General features: G+C 37.7%; 2 protein-coding genes across 2 annotated transcripts; both read right to left on the bottom strand.

Annotated features, from left to right (window-relative positions):
* Window positions 1-2,114: 2,114 nt before the first annotated feature.
* On the bottom strand, window positions 2,115-5,434 carry LOC116313240 (serum amyloid P-component-like). Its single transcript, XM_039606084.1, is given in 7 exon segments — window positions 2,115-2,594; window positions 2,596-2,627; window positions 2,721-3,012; window positions 3,114-3,216; window positions 3,521-3,575; window positions 4,957-4,997; window positions 5,431-5,434. Coding segments are annotated over 5 exon segments (648 nt in total). The 5' UTR covers window positions 4,957-4,997; window positions 5,431-5,434; the 3' UTR covers window positions 2,115-2,428.
* Window positions 5,435-10,923: 5,489 nt separating this feature from the next.
* On the bottom strand, window positions 10,924-14,870 carry LOC116331380 (C-reactive protein-like). Its single transcript, XM_031754047.2, has 5 exons — window positions 14,771-14,870; window positions 14,547-14,601; window positions 12,946-13,048; window positions 12,560-12,857; window positions 10,924-11,291 (listed from the first exon to the last, which is right to left on the bottom strand). The coding sequence occupies exons 1-5, from the start codon at window positions 14,813-14,815 to the stop codon at window positions 11,073-11,075; spliced, it is 720 nt and encodes a 239-aa protein (XP_031609907.2). The 5' UTR covers window positions 14,816-14,870; the 3' UTR covers window positions 10,924-11,072.
* Between the last annotated feature and the right edge of the window lie 1,776 nt (window positions 14,871-16,646).

Here is a 16,646-nt window from a genome sequence, read left to right as displayed (position 1 = left end):
TGTGACATATAGGAAATTCTTTTAAAGCACTGATATTCTGCCTTTCCTCGGGTTTTGTCCTAATTTGATCCTAATGTGAGCTGTGCAGTTTTACAGTGAATAAATCAACATGACTTCACGGGCACACTCGTGCAGGAGCCCAAGTATTCCTCCTATCCTGCCTTCAAGGGCTACAATCATAAAGATAACATAAAGCAGAATTTACTCACATTTAGATGAATGTGTAGAGATGAGCTCCACAAGGGGAGCCAAGAGCTGAGTCAGTCTTCATAAACATGGATGATAACACATAAAGGGGAACTGAATTATGTTCAGAGGTCAAAAAGTCCAGGGAACCCTTGCTTTATACTACAGTGTTATAGAATAGAATAGAATAGAACAGAATGCCTTTATTGTCACTATACAGTTGTACAATGAGATACAGAGCATCTCCTACTCAGTGTAAACATGCTGGGAGGGGGGGTACAGTTCTGCAGTGCTATGTACATATGGACAGTATAACATAGGGAAAAGATATATGTATATATATATATATATATATATATATATATATATATATATATATATATATATATATATATATATATATATATATATATATAAATGTACAATATACAGGCCGTATTTTTAAGAAAGAAGAAAAAAGAAAGTAATATGTAATAAATAGTGTTGTGTATATACAGTTGAGTTATTGCACATAGAATTGGTATTGCACAGTGGTGGTCCATAGAGGAAGTGGGAAGTGGGGGGCTGTGTTATCGGTGCATGTGTGAGTTCAGGGTGGTTATCGCTTTGGGGAAGAAACTGTTTTTGAGTCTGTGGGTTTTTGTGCTGATGCACCTGTAGCGCTTCCCTGAGGGAAGCAGGCTGAACATGTTGAAGCCAGGGTGGGAGCTGTCCTTGATAATGTTTGCTGCTCTGCTGAGTCAGCGGGAGGAATAAATGTCCATCAGGGAGGGGAGAGGGCAGCCGATGATCTTTTGTGCTGTCTTGACCACACTCTGGAGCCTCACTCTATCTGCCTTGGTGCAGCTGCCGTACCATACCGTGATGCAGTAGGTTAGCAGGCTCTCAATGGACGAGCGGTAGAAGGTGAGCAGCAGGTTGGAGTTCAGCTTGTACTTCCTGAGGACTCTCAGGAAGTGCAGCCACTGTTGGGCCTTCTTGACGACCGCTGAGATGTTTTCTGTCCAGGAGATGTCAGCAGAGATGAGGACACCAAGGAACCGGAAGGTGTGGACCCTCTCCACACACTCCTCGTTGATGTAGAGGGGGACCAAGTCGGTGCTGTGTCTCCTGAAGTCAACAATGAGCTCTTTGGTTTTCTTAGTGTTCAGTGCCAGGTTGTTTTCTGAACACCAGGCTGCCAGCTTCAGGACTTCCTCTCTGTACTCTGCTTCGTCTCCCTTCGAGATGAGTCCGACTACCGTGGTGTCATCAGCAAACTTGATGATGAGAGTGTTGTTGTGGGTCGAACTGCAGTCGTGGGTGTAGAGAGAATACAGGAGGGGGCTCAGCACACACCCCTGTGGGGAGCCGGTGCTCAGTGTGCGAGTGGAGGAGAGATGAGGGCCGAGTCTTACAGTCTGGGGCCGGTTTGTGAGAAAGTCCTTTATCCAGGCACATGTGAGAGGAGGGAGGCCAAGAGTGATCAGTTTGGTGATGAGGATGTCCGGGATGATTGTATTAAAGGCTGAGCTGTAGTCCACGAAGAGCATTCGGACGTAGCTCTGCCGCTGCTCTAGATGACTCAGCACAGCGTGGAGGGCTGTGGCGATGGCGTCTTCTGTGTATGTGTTTGCACGGTATGCAAACTGGTGGGGGTCGAATTCTGGGGGGAGGTAATCCTTGATGTGCTGAAGGACTAGTCTCTCAAAGCATTTCATGATTACCGGTGTGAGGGCCACAGGGCGGTAATCATTCAGGCTGGAGATGGGAGACTTCTTCGGCACTGGGATGATTGTGGCTGATTTTAGACAGGATGGGATGGCTGCCTGATCCAGTGAGAGGTATAATGGTTTGTCAGTATAGTCATAAAGGACACTGGACACAAGACTGCAGTTCAAAATGATTGTTTTTAATGAACTATGAAGAAGAAGATTAGAGAAATAAAATGACACATGATCACATATCGTAATGCTTCGCTGCACCAAGACAATCTGGCAGAAAACACAGGGAAGAGTATTTATACTGAGGAAACTATTTAGATTATTGATGACAGGAGCTGGTGTTAAAGAGAAACCCCAAACCATAATACACACACAAAGAAATTAATTAACATGTTTTTTTTTAATTGATTATTCTGATTAAGCATAAGATTGATTTTTTCATGAAAATGAAACTGATTAAAGACATTACCCTAACCAAAGACCAGCTGCAGATATTTTCAAGCTTCTTCTTAATGACTTTATTTATTTATAGTGTAACTTTATTCACAAGTGATCTTATTTTCTACCAGCACTCTGCCTGTGGCCTCGAACTCCAGCGCCCTCCAGTTTATCATATTCCCAGGAGTGAAGTTCAGATCTTCTACGAAACGCTGGATCTCACAAGGGGAAAGGACGTAGTTCCACATGTGGACATCAGACATGATTGATGTCAAATCCCCCGCCATGGGAATCCTGCTCCTGTATAAATTGCAGAGAGTTGGGATGAGTACTCACAGAATTATATTAATACATAAATAAATTCTCCAGAATACCCAGAAAGTATAAATTTACCTGTCCTACGATAACAATTGGATCAGTGATGACCGATCCACCAATGAATTTCTTTATTGAGGGCTTTCCGTTAAGCCACAGCTGCACCAGTTCAGATTCGGAATCCCAAGTGGTGCAAATAGACTGCCACGTATTCAGCATGTAATCCTGGCCTGTAAATGTTACTCTGTTGTTTCTGACATAGATGTCAATCACATTATTTCCTGCTTCCTTGAATACCAGGAAGCCATTGTGGAAAGAGGGTGTGGAGAGAGAGAAAAGGTTGTGGTTCCTGCTGAGGTCTGTAATGGACCTGCAGGAACAATGGTAAGATAAAATGATCATACAGGACATGTTGCTTTTGTAATCATATCAATCGTTGGTTCCATTAAGCAGTTATCGTTTCAAAACTACCTGAAACAGGCTGTCACAGCTGTGAAGCTCTGCATGGATGTACTCAGTCTCACATTAGCTGTGTCAGTTTCTTGTGGAAAGATGAACATTTTGCCAGAGAGATCTACAAAAAAGGCGTGTTGGACAGATCAAGTCATGACTAAAAAAAGAAAAAATCCAAATCTGATGCCATACTGTACATCTCAACACTGTGCACAGTTTAGCCATTACATAACTGATTACAGAGAAACAAAAAGTTGGATGAACCTGACTGAAGATGGTTAATAACACTTTAAATATTCTATTCACCTTTTTTATACATGAAGGTATAAGACATCCTTGATAAAAGTATTTTTAAGACTCATATAACATCAACGTAAAAACGCCCTTTTGATTTTCTCTTATAAATAAGAATACATATGTATTACCTTGAGGCATTGCAGCACATGCTGTCAGCATTACCAGGAGAATCAGAAGTGCCATCTGATAAAAAGTCAAATAAACCAGACAATTCAGTTCAATGAATTCGGTGCTGCCGCACAGCTTTTCCTGACCTCATATAATAGGCAGTGGAAAATAGAAGGAGTGCGGTCACCTTAATCCTTATTCATGTCTTACCTTTAAGTCTGTGTCAAGACGATGTGATGAGAACAAACTGGAATTGTGTGTTTTATACCTTTGCTGCTTCCTCATTCTTGTTACTGTGCGCTTCAACACTGGAAAACTATTACTACTGGCCTCATTAGCCATTTAGTATAGAAATATACATTTAACTATTATTTAATACAAGATTAAATGATGTACAGCAATGTGCAAAAGTCTTGTTCCCCCCCTTTTATTTTTTGCTAGGAAAAAAAGTCCAGCGATTTACTGAAACATGCGAGGGCAAAAACACAGTTTGCACAACAAGATAGTCATACCAAACCACACTTAATATGACCACCTTTATTCTTAAACACAGCCTGAACTCTCTGAGACAAGCTTTCTTTTCTGAGTAGCTTTAGTAGTAGTCGCTCTCCTTATTTCCTCCATACTCATTCTGGGTGGGTCTTTTAAAAAGTCAACCATGTTATTAAATAGCCTAATTATTAAAGACGTCTTCCACCAAGTGTTTTAAAACATGAATAATTTGAACCAATATTTTTCAAAATACTGTAAAATTCCTCAGTTGTAGCATCTGCTGATGTCTTTGTAACAAAAGGTGCAAACCACCTAACCATCCTTCATCAAGCTAGGGAATGGAGAAAGCTACTAAAAAGGTGTTTGGCTGTGCTACATAGTACTTCTTTACAATGAAACAATTTTATTTTCATATTTCATATGTAACCCAAAAAAGCAATGAACCTAATCAACCTGCTGGATGTAGCTATCAATACTGTTATTTGCACTGGGGTGATACAATATAGGTATACAATTCAGAAGGAAAAGAAAGTACAGCCACCTTAACTCTCTGGCTCTTTTCCATTAGACAAAAAGCCTTTGTCAAAATCAACAATGAACTGTAATTTTGAGTTCATGCCTTCACAGCTTCCCCATTCTAGCTGGAATCAATGTGCAATTCAGTTGGAGCATTCATGATTACACCACGTCCTGCTAAATAACAGTGTGCAACAGGTATTTCACCAGTTTACTGTAAATGTGACCATTTTAAGAAGAATGAACTTTAAAGGTCAGGATTGTGCTGGTGTTAAAAATATTGTCTTCTTATTTTAGAATATGTTTTAATGGAGTTGCTGAGAGTGGATGAGAGGGATTAGGTTGATCGGTAATTCGAAATTGCCCAAAGGTGTAAATGGTTGTCTGTTTCTCTGTGTTAGCCCTGCAACAGACTGGCGATCTGTCCAGGGTGTGCCCTGCCTCTCACCCAGTGGTAGCTGGGATTGGCTCCAGCCCCTCCTGGCGACCCTGATGAGGATAAGAAGAGAATGGATGGATGGACAGTGTGAGAGAAAGTTAAAATAAAAATTCAAATGATAAAAATTCAATAATGTGGGTGATAAAACTCATAATAATGAAACAAGGAAATAAATCAGCGTATACGCAATTTAAAAAAGATAAACACATCCTTGCATCATTAATTTGAGGCATTAAGGACTACAAGCAGACCCACTAAAAGGTAATTTGGCTGAAGTCCTAGTCATATGAGACGTCAAAATAAAACAGACTACAGGAGCTTACAAAGTGTTTCTTTTTAAAATTCATGTGCAAACCAAGAAACTGGGAAAGCTACATGTAACTGTCAGTGGTGTTAGATGCCTCAATCTGCTAAAGGATGCAATATATTAGAGATGGAAGAGATAGAGAAGAAATAGGGGAGGCATGATTAGATAACTATCACCAGCTGCGCCGGCCAGCCTCCCCTGGCATTACTCCTGAACCCACTGCACCGCTCCTGCAGCTGATTCACAGACCACACCCCGCCATCATAATATGGTACTTTAATTTAATGCCACCTTTTCAACAAATGCAACCAAAGTTTAGGATCGTGCTTCAGTCCTCTGGTCTTTCAGATAGTCTTCATACTGCAGTTATCTGATCTTTTCGTTAGTCAGAAGTCCAGAATTTGTTTATTTAACTAGCACTGATGAGAGTTAGAAGCTCTTTTGTGAGTGTCCTTTTTTGTAAGGGTTTGCATTTTGATATGCGAGACAGTATTTCCTGATTTCTTTCTTTTTCCTTTACTGTGACTTACCGTCAGACTTAAGTTAAATAAAGGTTGATTACTTGTGATAAGCAGCTGCCAGTTGTCTGATAAAGTCATTGCTCTTGATTAGCTGAAATGGCTTGTCTAAGCACAACATCAAGGGCCTATTTGTACTGTCACATCCAAATATTACACCATGTCTTCAGAGGATATCTGTGATGTATCTGTCATGGAGAACAGAATCATGAACAGGAGGGATGAACCCTGGAGAGGGATCAGACTGAAACGACTAGGCAGAGCACACTGAACTCAGCAGGGAAAGACTCCCCAAGTTTCACCTCCAGACAGGATGAGATGTAGTTGGCAGGCGAGAAATAGAGCAAAACTTTTGAATCAGTTTGAACATTTTAACAGTTTTTACGCTCAGGTTTGAAGCTGACTTTAGATCTAATCATGAATATTAAATGCTGTACTATTTTAATGTTGTGTTAATACTGAAAGGAAATGAGTACTATTATTCTTTGTTACACTTCTTAACAAGAAAGTGCAGAACAATAGATGTAACTGGTCCTCAGGTATTCATACATCGAAGCATCTTTGTATATATCTGTGCCCAAGACATTGCTATTGTTTAGAATATGCAATATATCAAACTACTACAGTACTACTCTTTCATAATTTATAACTTCATAAAAAAAAGTTGCATATTTTTCTAAAGCAATTGGAGTCTGCATCAAATTTTAATGGCTTCATCTATTGCTCATGCTCTACCTCCATCAAGTTTCAGGAAATTTAGCTAAGCATTTTTTCCCAATCTTATCTTGCTGAAAGACAAAGAGAAAGACAAACATACAAAAACAGAAGAAAATGACTTTTCTGTGACGGTTCTGGGAATCGACTCTGTATTTGTAAAACATTTGTTATCAACAAGATTTAAATGCAAAACTGGTTTTCTTATCAGTTACTCAACACAAGAGGGAATGTTTCATTCTCACAAATATTATCACAAAGTAAAAGAAGACTAATACTACAGAGGTAGCAGTAGGAGGTCTGGTATTTCATCAACAAGAACCACACTAGCATAATGAAAATAATAGATAAATAATAATAACTAGCTACGCCAAAGGCTGCATTTTGAAGTAGGGCTCAGTGAGGCCTGGCATCTGTGAGAGAGAATCACAAATAAAGAATGAGGAAGGGAAGAGCAAGAACGAACATATATGCCAGCATTTACATGCCTATGATGGGAAGAGTGTTTCAAGTGTGAACCTGCTTCTCAACTTCATATGAAACAATGTGAATAAACAACTGTCAACAATATAGTGTGGCATAACAGACATAAAGAGGAAATGGCACAAGATGCAAGTTATTCTCTGAGAAGTTTGTTATAAAACAGCATTTGTATGGTGCAGCAGAGGACAACACTAAGCAGTGACCTGCATAAAGAGCCTTAGGCAACTGTCAGAGTGTCAGACTTTACCTTGTAACCACTGAGCTGCTGTGCAGAAATTTGGCAATGAAAAACATAAAATGTAACAGCCTGTCAGTAAAACCACAAGCCATGAGGCTGATGAAACGGTGAACAAAATATTAATTATACCTATTATCTTGATGGTAATGTTCCTTCATATAAGGGAATCATGATTTCAGTCCACACAATAGTTTTATTTTCCCTCTGTGCGTGCAGAAGTCTGGTAAATTACATTTATGTCTAGGAAACATTTTTAAGTAAAACTGGGGAATGACAAAAATCCTACAAACTTTTTTGTGCCATGTAAAATAAATCTGTTTGCATGACTGGTTCGTCTTGCATGTGGGATGTTTCCAGGGTGAAAAAAGGACTGTCAGTTAAAACTACTACTACTGAAATGAAGACCACAAGCACACATGCACATGGCTACATCAGGGTTTTTAAAAACAGCAATGTCCTTGACACAGAGCTGAATACAGTCACTATTAAACTGAGTAAAAAAGTGAGGATAGTTTACTGTAACGTAACCAGGACGTAATGATAAAATCAAATGATTAGAATAGTGATAACTAAAGGTAAGACAAAATAATGAGTCTGCGGTATAAAAATGTTGCCATTTCTAAAAACATAAGGGTTTGCTTATGCTGAGCAAGTGAGGGATGAAATCACCATCTGACCAATCAGTTCTTTGGAAACAGTGCCACAATTCCTGCATTATCCCTCAGACCTCATAGCGATGATAGTGCGAGGATCTAAAGCAGGGGTCTCGAACTCCAGGCCTCGAGGGCCGGTGTCCTGCAGGTTTTAGATCTCACCCTGGGTCAACACACCTGGAAAAATGATTAGTTCATTACCAGGCCTCTGGAGAACTTCAAGACATGTTGAGGAGGTAATTTAACCATTTAAATTAGCTGTGTTGGATCAAAGACACATCTAAAATCTGCAGGACACCGGCCCTCGAGGCCTGGAGCTCGAGACCCCTGATCTAAAGTGTTTCAGTAGTGTCTTTGTGTTTCCCTGATCAGTGTCGGCAATAAATATAGATTCTTAGATGCAACTTTATTATTTGATTTCTCTTTCCTCTATTGCCAGGAGGAAATTCTATTGTTTTATAAGCATTAATATATGATCTTAAAATAGAACACCCATTTGCACTTGCTGACCTTATATCAAGTTTGAACAGAGACTAAGCATATGTTTGAAGTTTGTTTTTATATTTATTACTTATTTGCTCAAAGATACCACTTAAACACCTCTGAGGTTGCAGCTGAAAAGAATAACAACACGAAATAAGCAGTGAATTAAGGGTGCAAGTTTCTCACTCAGTGATTTTTCCCTGGTTGTGTTAAGTGTAAAATTTTAGTTGTAAATCAAATTTATTTATATATATATATATATATTTATATATATATATTTATATATATATATTTATATATATATATATATATATATATATATATATATATATATATATATATATATATATATATATATATATATATATATATATATATATATATATACACACACACACACACACACACACACACACATAGGCTATATATAATTTTTTTTTTTTTTTAATTTATTTTATTTTAATTTATTTATTTTAATGCAAATGCACATAAAATATGCATGCAAATTGATCAAAAAAGTTTGTAATTCAATCCATAAAATGCACAATACCTTTTTTAAATTTGGCTGAGTTCCGCTTCAAGGTAATCTCTCTGTGGACCTCTGCAACACTACCACCACACCTGCTTTATTTAGATCCCTGAAAACTTTTTCTTTTTTTCTTATGACTAGTTTCACAAACACCTTTGCAATTTCAGCATCATGTTAAGGATCATCACTGATGTCGAGAGCTTGGTCACCATGTGTGGGCCAGAGGGCAAATAACAGTCTTCTGTGGAAGAGCCCAAAGGCAACATCAGGTGAGCAGGATTCCTGTTATTTTCTGTAACATTCACAGGGTTATACAATATGTATATGCCCAACTGCCAACATATTGCTTTACCGTAATGATGTTCTTAAGTGTGTGAGAGGAAATTTAGCGCAGGCAACCTGAATTGTGGCATGAGACCTCATGTCTTTGTGAACTGGATCACAGTAGCTCACCACGCACTGAAAAGGCAGGAAGTTTTTAGCTATTTCTTTCTGTAAAACATAAGGAGAACCTCATAGGCACGAAGTTCAAAATTAATCAAATGATTGAGTGCAGAGAAGATGAGAGAGAGAGAGGAGTCTGGTGTTACACGACAATACATGCAGCACCTTTTTTGCCCAAAGCTCAACATTTAGCCACTGAGATCGCATTATCTAGCATCTAACAATATTACCTGCACACACAATTTACAATCCCTTTGCACCAACTTGGATTGAATTATTCTTCTATTATTGATTTCAGCCCATTTCCTGGGTGCACTATTGTGTTTGTGGGTGTTTTCAGGCAAACATAAAAACAAACATCTTAGAAAATCAAAGTTTTTTCTTTTCAAAGTTCTTAAAAATGAGACAGACCTGAGTTTTTATTTCCCTATTGTAGATATATAAATTTATATTACATTATGACCTCAGCCCAGTAACCAGACCCTAAACTTCAACAAGCAGTAAAGGCAGAATGATTTGCAGCATTTTAGCTTTCACTTCTAGCTTTACATGTTTCTACAGTAATATCACCTTGGTGATTGCTTTTATTTTGTGTTCGCATGTAAAAACTAAAACAAAGAACAAAGATTAATGTGTGTCCTCAGGGATTTGTGTTGGTGTATTGTAGGCTAAACAGTAGGCTAAGATTTATATTGTTAACTGGTAATTGCATGACAATTAATTTCAGGTCATTTTACAAAGTAATGTGAAAATAATGAGTAGTGTAATGAATTACTTTTTAATTATTATAATTTTAATATTATTTTTATTTAATTTTTATTATAATTTCCACTGAGCTCACTGCATGATGTTTGGTATTGTTAGATTATCTCCGGCAAGTTTGGACTTAATCTTCTCATCCTTTCACAGTATGATACAAGTAAAAAGTTGAAGGGTTTTGTGCATGCATTTAATTTAATTTGCAGTTCATTTAAAATCTTTTTTTGAATGCAGTGTCAGCAGCTTATACACAGCAGTGCAGGGTGGTGCTTTTTATACTGTGGCTGCTGGTATAAATGGTTCATTTTTCATTGCATTCACTGGCTCTTCAACAATGAGACCTCCGGCCACGGTCCACTAATATGGTGTTTATAACACCACCCAGTTCTCCTGCTTGTTTTGTGATTGTCCAGTAAAAGTGTTGAATTATCATACTATTACAAAAGACATACATATGAAATTAATGCATATTGAATAGAATTTAAATATTATTATAAAAAGCAAGACTTCTTGCTTTGATCATGCTTCCAGTACACAAGTAGTAAAAAAAACCCAACAGAGATAATTGAAATGGAAAACAGTAACACAATTTGTTATATGTATAAAAAGATAATATATTTGTCCAAAGTATTTCAACACTGAGCATTTTTAAAAATATGCTGTAAAATTTTACATCAATAATGCAACACTAACAATACAACAAAAAGATCAAAGAAACAGTAGAGTTACGCCAAAAAATTATCAGACAAACAGAAAAAAAACAAAGTGTAGAAAAGTAAAAATTCTTAAAAAAAAAAAAAAAAAAAAAAAAAAAAAAAAAAAAAAAAAAAAAAAAACAGACCTGATTTTAGATATATACACATTTACATTGCAACACAGACAGTACAGACAGTTTTTGTACTTTTTCAGAAAATTAAAATTTAAACCTTTGTCTTTAACATAAAATCCAACTTCAGATATTGATTTTTAAAATCTTATAAGAATTCAGAATTCTTGCCTATTGACACAACTCTTGTTTGTTTTCTATCAGCACTCTTCCAACAATCTGAAACTCAAACGCATTCCAGTTCAGCACATTGCCTGGCATGAAGCTCCGATTATTCGAGTAGTTCTGGATCTCACAGGGGGAAAGGGGGTAGTCCCACATGTGGACATCGGACATCATGCCAACAAAGGACTGCTTGATGTCGAATCCCCCACCATAGGTATCCTGTTCCTGAGAAATGGCAAAGAGTTTAATTAGAAGATGTATTGTTCCTTCCCCCCCCCCCCCCGATATACACAATAAATATTTAAGAAATTGAACAGACTCTACGGGGCATTTGGAAACTTTTTGAATCTTTACTCGGACTTTTGGTAACACTAAAATTTTTGCCAGCATAGGTTACCATAGATATTTAGCTTAGGCAGTTTAGCACAGAACAGTTTATTCTAGATCATCTTCTTGGGCACCTCTGTGATTTTTAGATGTTTTAGATCTCTCAGAATTTCCTCTGGTGGATCACTAGCGATGATCTTTCACAAGACATTCATGCAAACAATTCACAGATTTTTAATCAGTCTGATATTCATTGTGAAATGGCACATCAGAAAGTGTCAAATGTGCTGGTAGAATGTATGCTCAATTCATTCTAATGAAATAGTCACAAAATGCAATCAATGAATTTGTGAACATATGTTTGGCCAACAGTGCAGTTCATTAAATTGTTTCTATGCTTTTTGTCAAGTAGTCATAAAACAATATCTACTCATCTGGATTCAAGGAACTAACAGTGCTTCCAATTTGATAAAGGATCATTCAGTTAATATCTAGAGGTGTGAGTTGGTTGCACAAGTCAAAGTACAAATCACTCATAACGCACTTAGAATACAATACGTGTCACTTTGGCAGCACAGCTATTCTGTTATATTTTCATATTTTTGATATGTCTAACTGTATGGTCTCAAGCAAAATCATCTACAGTTAGACACCAGTCAAGCTCTGTAATCACTGGCTAAAAACAGTTTGGTGATATCACTGACACATCTTTAAATTGCATGATCTAATAAACTTTGAGTATTTCATTTATGTGTTTTAGTATTCAAATGTATAATTTCTTCTAGCCCCAGAGTATATTATACATATATTGGAGACAGTGTAGTACAGAAATGTCTGGAGTCTCTAGGATCATGGCAAATGGGCTACTGTAAAAAATATTTAAATTTGGTCACTGGGAAAATGTGAAAAAAATGTTTAGTGTAAAATACATCAAACACTTGTTTCAGCACTTCCAGATTACAGGTAAAACATCTGGTCTTGGAACTCTTGAAAACATGTAGCCCATAAAACATACTCCAAATATAAACGCTCTTATGCCGCAATGAACCACATGTCCATGAACATGAACAAATGGATCAAATTTTGAATTTGTATTATATTTGTCAGTGTCTGTTTGTTTGAAGATAAAGTAACAGTTTGCTATGTGTGGTGCTTTGTAAAGGTACCTGTCCTAAGACAATGATAATGGGTCCATTGATGTTGGATCCAGAGCTGGTAAATTTTCTACTTGAGGGGACTCCATCGACCCACAGCTGCATGAGTCCAGAGGTAGCGTCCCACGTAGAACAAATAGAATGCCATGTGTTCAACTTGTAGGCAATCCCTTCAACTTTATTCGCTTTGTTCCTGGCCCACAGTTCAAATAAGCCATTTGCAGCTTTCTTGAATATCAGGAAGTTATTGATAGCAGAGGGTGTAGCCAGAGAGAACAAGGAATAGTCTCTATTGAGGTCAGTAAAGGACCTAAAAGCAGTGAAAAAATGATTTAATAGTCTGATATGCGGTAGTTTCATATTTCTTTATTTAATTCAGTTTGTTTAATCAAAAATACCTGAAACACATGGTTACAGCTCTCAGATCTTGTCTTGATGTAGTCACCCTCACATGAGCTGTGTTGGTTTCTTGTGGGAAGGTGAATATTTTATTTGACAAATCTTTAAAAAAAAAAATAAAAAAAAAAAAAAATAGAGAAACATATGAATAATGCAAATAGAAAAGGAAGTAATAAGCAGCATACTATAATAAAAATGAATTAATAAAAAATATTAGCGAAAACCTAAAATCAAAACAGAATAATGATTTTTGTTGAAGCTGTTTTTATGGCAAAGTTTGCCCTCCATAGAGCAACAGCACTAGTGTAGCTAATGCTTCACAATAGAACAACACTTCACATTCACGTTAAACATTAACTATAGGAATTCTGTTCCTGCGAAATGGCCGAGAGATGAATTAGCAGCTGTAATGCAATGATTTATGCAATATGATTTATCATTTATGCAATATTTTATCATTACCAATGTGCATTCAAATTGAATGTATACAAATTTCATTGGTAGTGAAAATGTTAAATGCAACCTTTCAAAGCTCGACTTTTCCCTCCTTAATACCTGCCCATATCTGTGTGCCCTGAAACATTCTAGCTGGAAACTCAGATCACTGCATATTGATATTTGCCAGTCTTTGATTATTTCTGATATATTTGGAACTAATCCCTGCCTCTAACACTATGTATCAAATGTATTAAAAAAACAATTACAATAATAGGTATATAATTTGAAAGGAAGGAAAATTGGTTTAGCCAAGTGACAAGTGAACGTATGGTGTGGTGTTTAAACATATTCTGTCTCTTGTCATTGTAAGCTGTGTGGCAGGCAGTGGTTGGACCCAAACACAGGACTGAGACAGAGTATTAAACCTAAAGGTGGCAGTTTTTATTCACTGGCAGAAAAGGAACTTAGAAACACAATACTTGAGCACTAGAAATAAAACCAAAACTCAAACTAGGAAGGATGATCTAAACTGGGAGTTTATGACGTGGCATGACATAACCTGACAAAACATGACAAGTGAGGAACACACAACTAATGCAGAGGACACAACACTGACAGAGAGAAACACAGTGCTTAAATGCACTGAGGGAAAACGAGGGAATGAGACACAGGAGGAGAGCACAGCTGGGAGCAATCAAACCTGATGAGACCAAGGGAAGCGAAACTAGAAACACTGACATGAGATAGGACCTTCAAAGTAAAACAGGAAGCACACGACAGGCACAGACTTGACACTGAGCTAAACCTACACTGAACACGAGGACACAAACAAAACCTAAGAACCAGAATTTACAAAACAGAGAAGAACTTGAGTGCTAGAAATACAAAACTAGAAGTCATAAGCCACCACGGTGAAATACAAAAAACTGAAACACCGGGTCACCGACCCAGGACTGTGACATCTATTCCTGCTTTTCTTTTGAATAAGGATGAAGGAGCTGGTATATATCTAAAACGGTAAACAGTAACATACCTCTAATGTTAGTATTTATCAGCACAGTAGGCTACACACTCTAAAGTCTAATACACTTTTATTGTTATTAATTTTGGTTGCATATGTTAAATACTTAATAATTAAGATAAATAAAAAAATAAAAAGTACTTTGACGAATGGCAGTGCACGATGTCAGCATCACCAGCAGAAGCACCAGCAGCATCTAATACAAAGACATACAAACATAACAATTCAAATTGTATATTGGTATTGGTGATACAAATATATCTGATGTCACTTTCCTCAGTCTTCCGCACCACAATACAGGTAAAAACTGGAAGAGTTTCTGCACATGCAATACATTTTGCTTCACAATGAAAATCATATCTTACCTTTGATACAGTGTCAGGACTCTTTGTGCAACAGTGCAGGAACATGCCTTCTATACTCTGGGTCCTTTTGTGAATGGTTTATTTTTTAACTGTGCTGAATAGTTCCTTTTATACCATGGCTGCTGTTGTAAATGATTACTTTTTTTTATGACAGTCATTGTTTCTGTAAATTTCCAGCTTCCTACTTCCTGCACGTGTGTTTACAACTTACAGGGAATCTGAAAGCATTCACATTCACACCTATAGCAAAGTTTGAATCACCAATCACTAACATTCATGTCTTTGGGTCATAGACATAAGTTAGAGCATGCTGAGTATGCAGAGTAGAGTATGTTTTGACAGTCTTCTCAATTATAAGTAAGTAAGTAAGTAATGTTTATTTATTAAGCGCTTTTCACAGACAGGCAGTCACAGAGCGCTGTACACAAACATTAAAATAAACAGAAAGTTAAGTAACAAAATAGACAATATACACAATATAAAAGGTTAAATGTAAATAAAATTTAAAATTTAAAAAGCGTTGATCATCAGAAGGCTTGTTTAAACAGAAAAGTTTTTAACTGCTTTTAAAAGGATTCCACAGAGTCAACCAAACATAGTTGTGGTGGTAGACTGTTCCACAGCCTTGGTGTCACAGGCTGAAAGGCTATGTCCCCTTTCGTCTTCAGTCGTATACGGGGAAAACCCAACAAACTCTGAGTCTGTGAGCGGAGACAACGAGCAGCAGTGTATTTTGTAAAAAGCTTGGATAAATAATCTGGGGACTGGCCATTTAGTGCTCTGTATGCTAAAACAAGAATTTTAAAACGAATTCTAAAATCAATTGGGAGCCAATGTAAAGAATATAAAATAGGAGTAATGTGAGCATGCTTGCTAGAACGCGTTAGTAACCTGGCCGCTGCATTTTGAATAGCTTGGAGGCGAGAAAGAGATGATTTGTCAAAGTTGGTAAACAGGGCATTACAATAATCTAAACACGATGACACAAATGCACGAACAATTTTTTACAGTTCAGCTAAGAAGACCATTTTTCGCAGTTTAGAAATGTTCCTTAAATGAAAGAAACAGGAACGAGACAGAGATTTTACATGTGAGTCAAGGCCCAGAGAAGAATCAAATATTACTCCCAGATTTCGAATATTTGACTTAGCAGAAGAACAGAAAGGGGCAAGAACCTGACTGATTTTAAAATGTAGTTCAGGAGGAGCTATGATCATGGTCTCGGTCTTGTTCGTGTTTAATACAAGGTAGATGCTAAAAAGCCAATCAGAAACCTGAGTTAAGCACTGGACTAGGGTGGACAGCCTAAACAGCTGATGAGGCTTAACCCTCGTGCTCCCCTTCAGGGCAGCTCCGGACCCTGGGGGTCCCAGAGTACCCCTGGGTCGCATTTCACAGGCCGAGCATCAGGGTTGGCTCCCGCGCCCCGTACACCCACGTTTCCCTCCCTGAATGCCACTCCCGTTTCTATTTTTCTCCTAGTTTCAGGCAGGCTCTATCATGTTCGTCCATGGGAGGCCGCTGTTAACCCTTGTGCTCCCCTTCAGGGCAGCCCCAGACCCCGGGGGTCCCAGAGTACCCCACCCTCAGTAGAGACAGGTGAATGAAAATGTAAAAAAAAAACAGAACGATCATTTGGGGTCGAAGAGTGCCCCAGAGCGATTCTAATGGGTTCGTCAGGGGATCGGGAAAGAAAACGTAGCACTTGGGGACCACGCACAGAAGCTGCTGCGGCAGCATGGGGGTCATTGATACCCCAGTACATGAAAATGAAGCATAATCACAATAATGATAATAATAATAATGAGAAGAAGAAGAAGAAGAAGAAGAAGAATACAACACACAGACGCTTCTGAGTTTTATTTTATTTTATTTG

This window comes from Oreochromis aureus, linkage group 22 (assembly GCF_013358895.1).
Source record: "Oreochromis aureus strain Israel breed Guangdong linkage group 22, ZZ_aureus, whole genome shotgun sequence".
In the NCBI taxonomy this organism is placed as follows: Eukaryota; Metazoa; Chordata; class Actinopteri; order Cichliformes; family Cichlidae; genus Oreochromis; species Oreochromis aureus.
The sequence above is the reverse complement of the archived record's forward strand: the minus strand, read 5'-3'. Positions and strand labels throughout refer to the sequence as shown.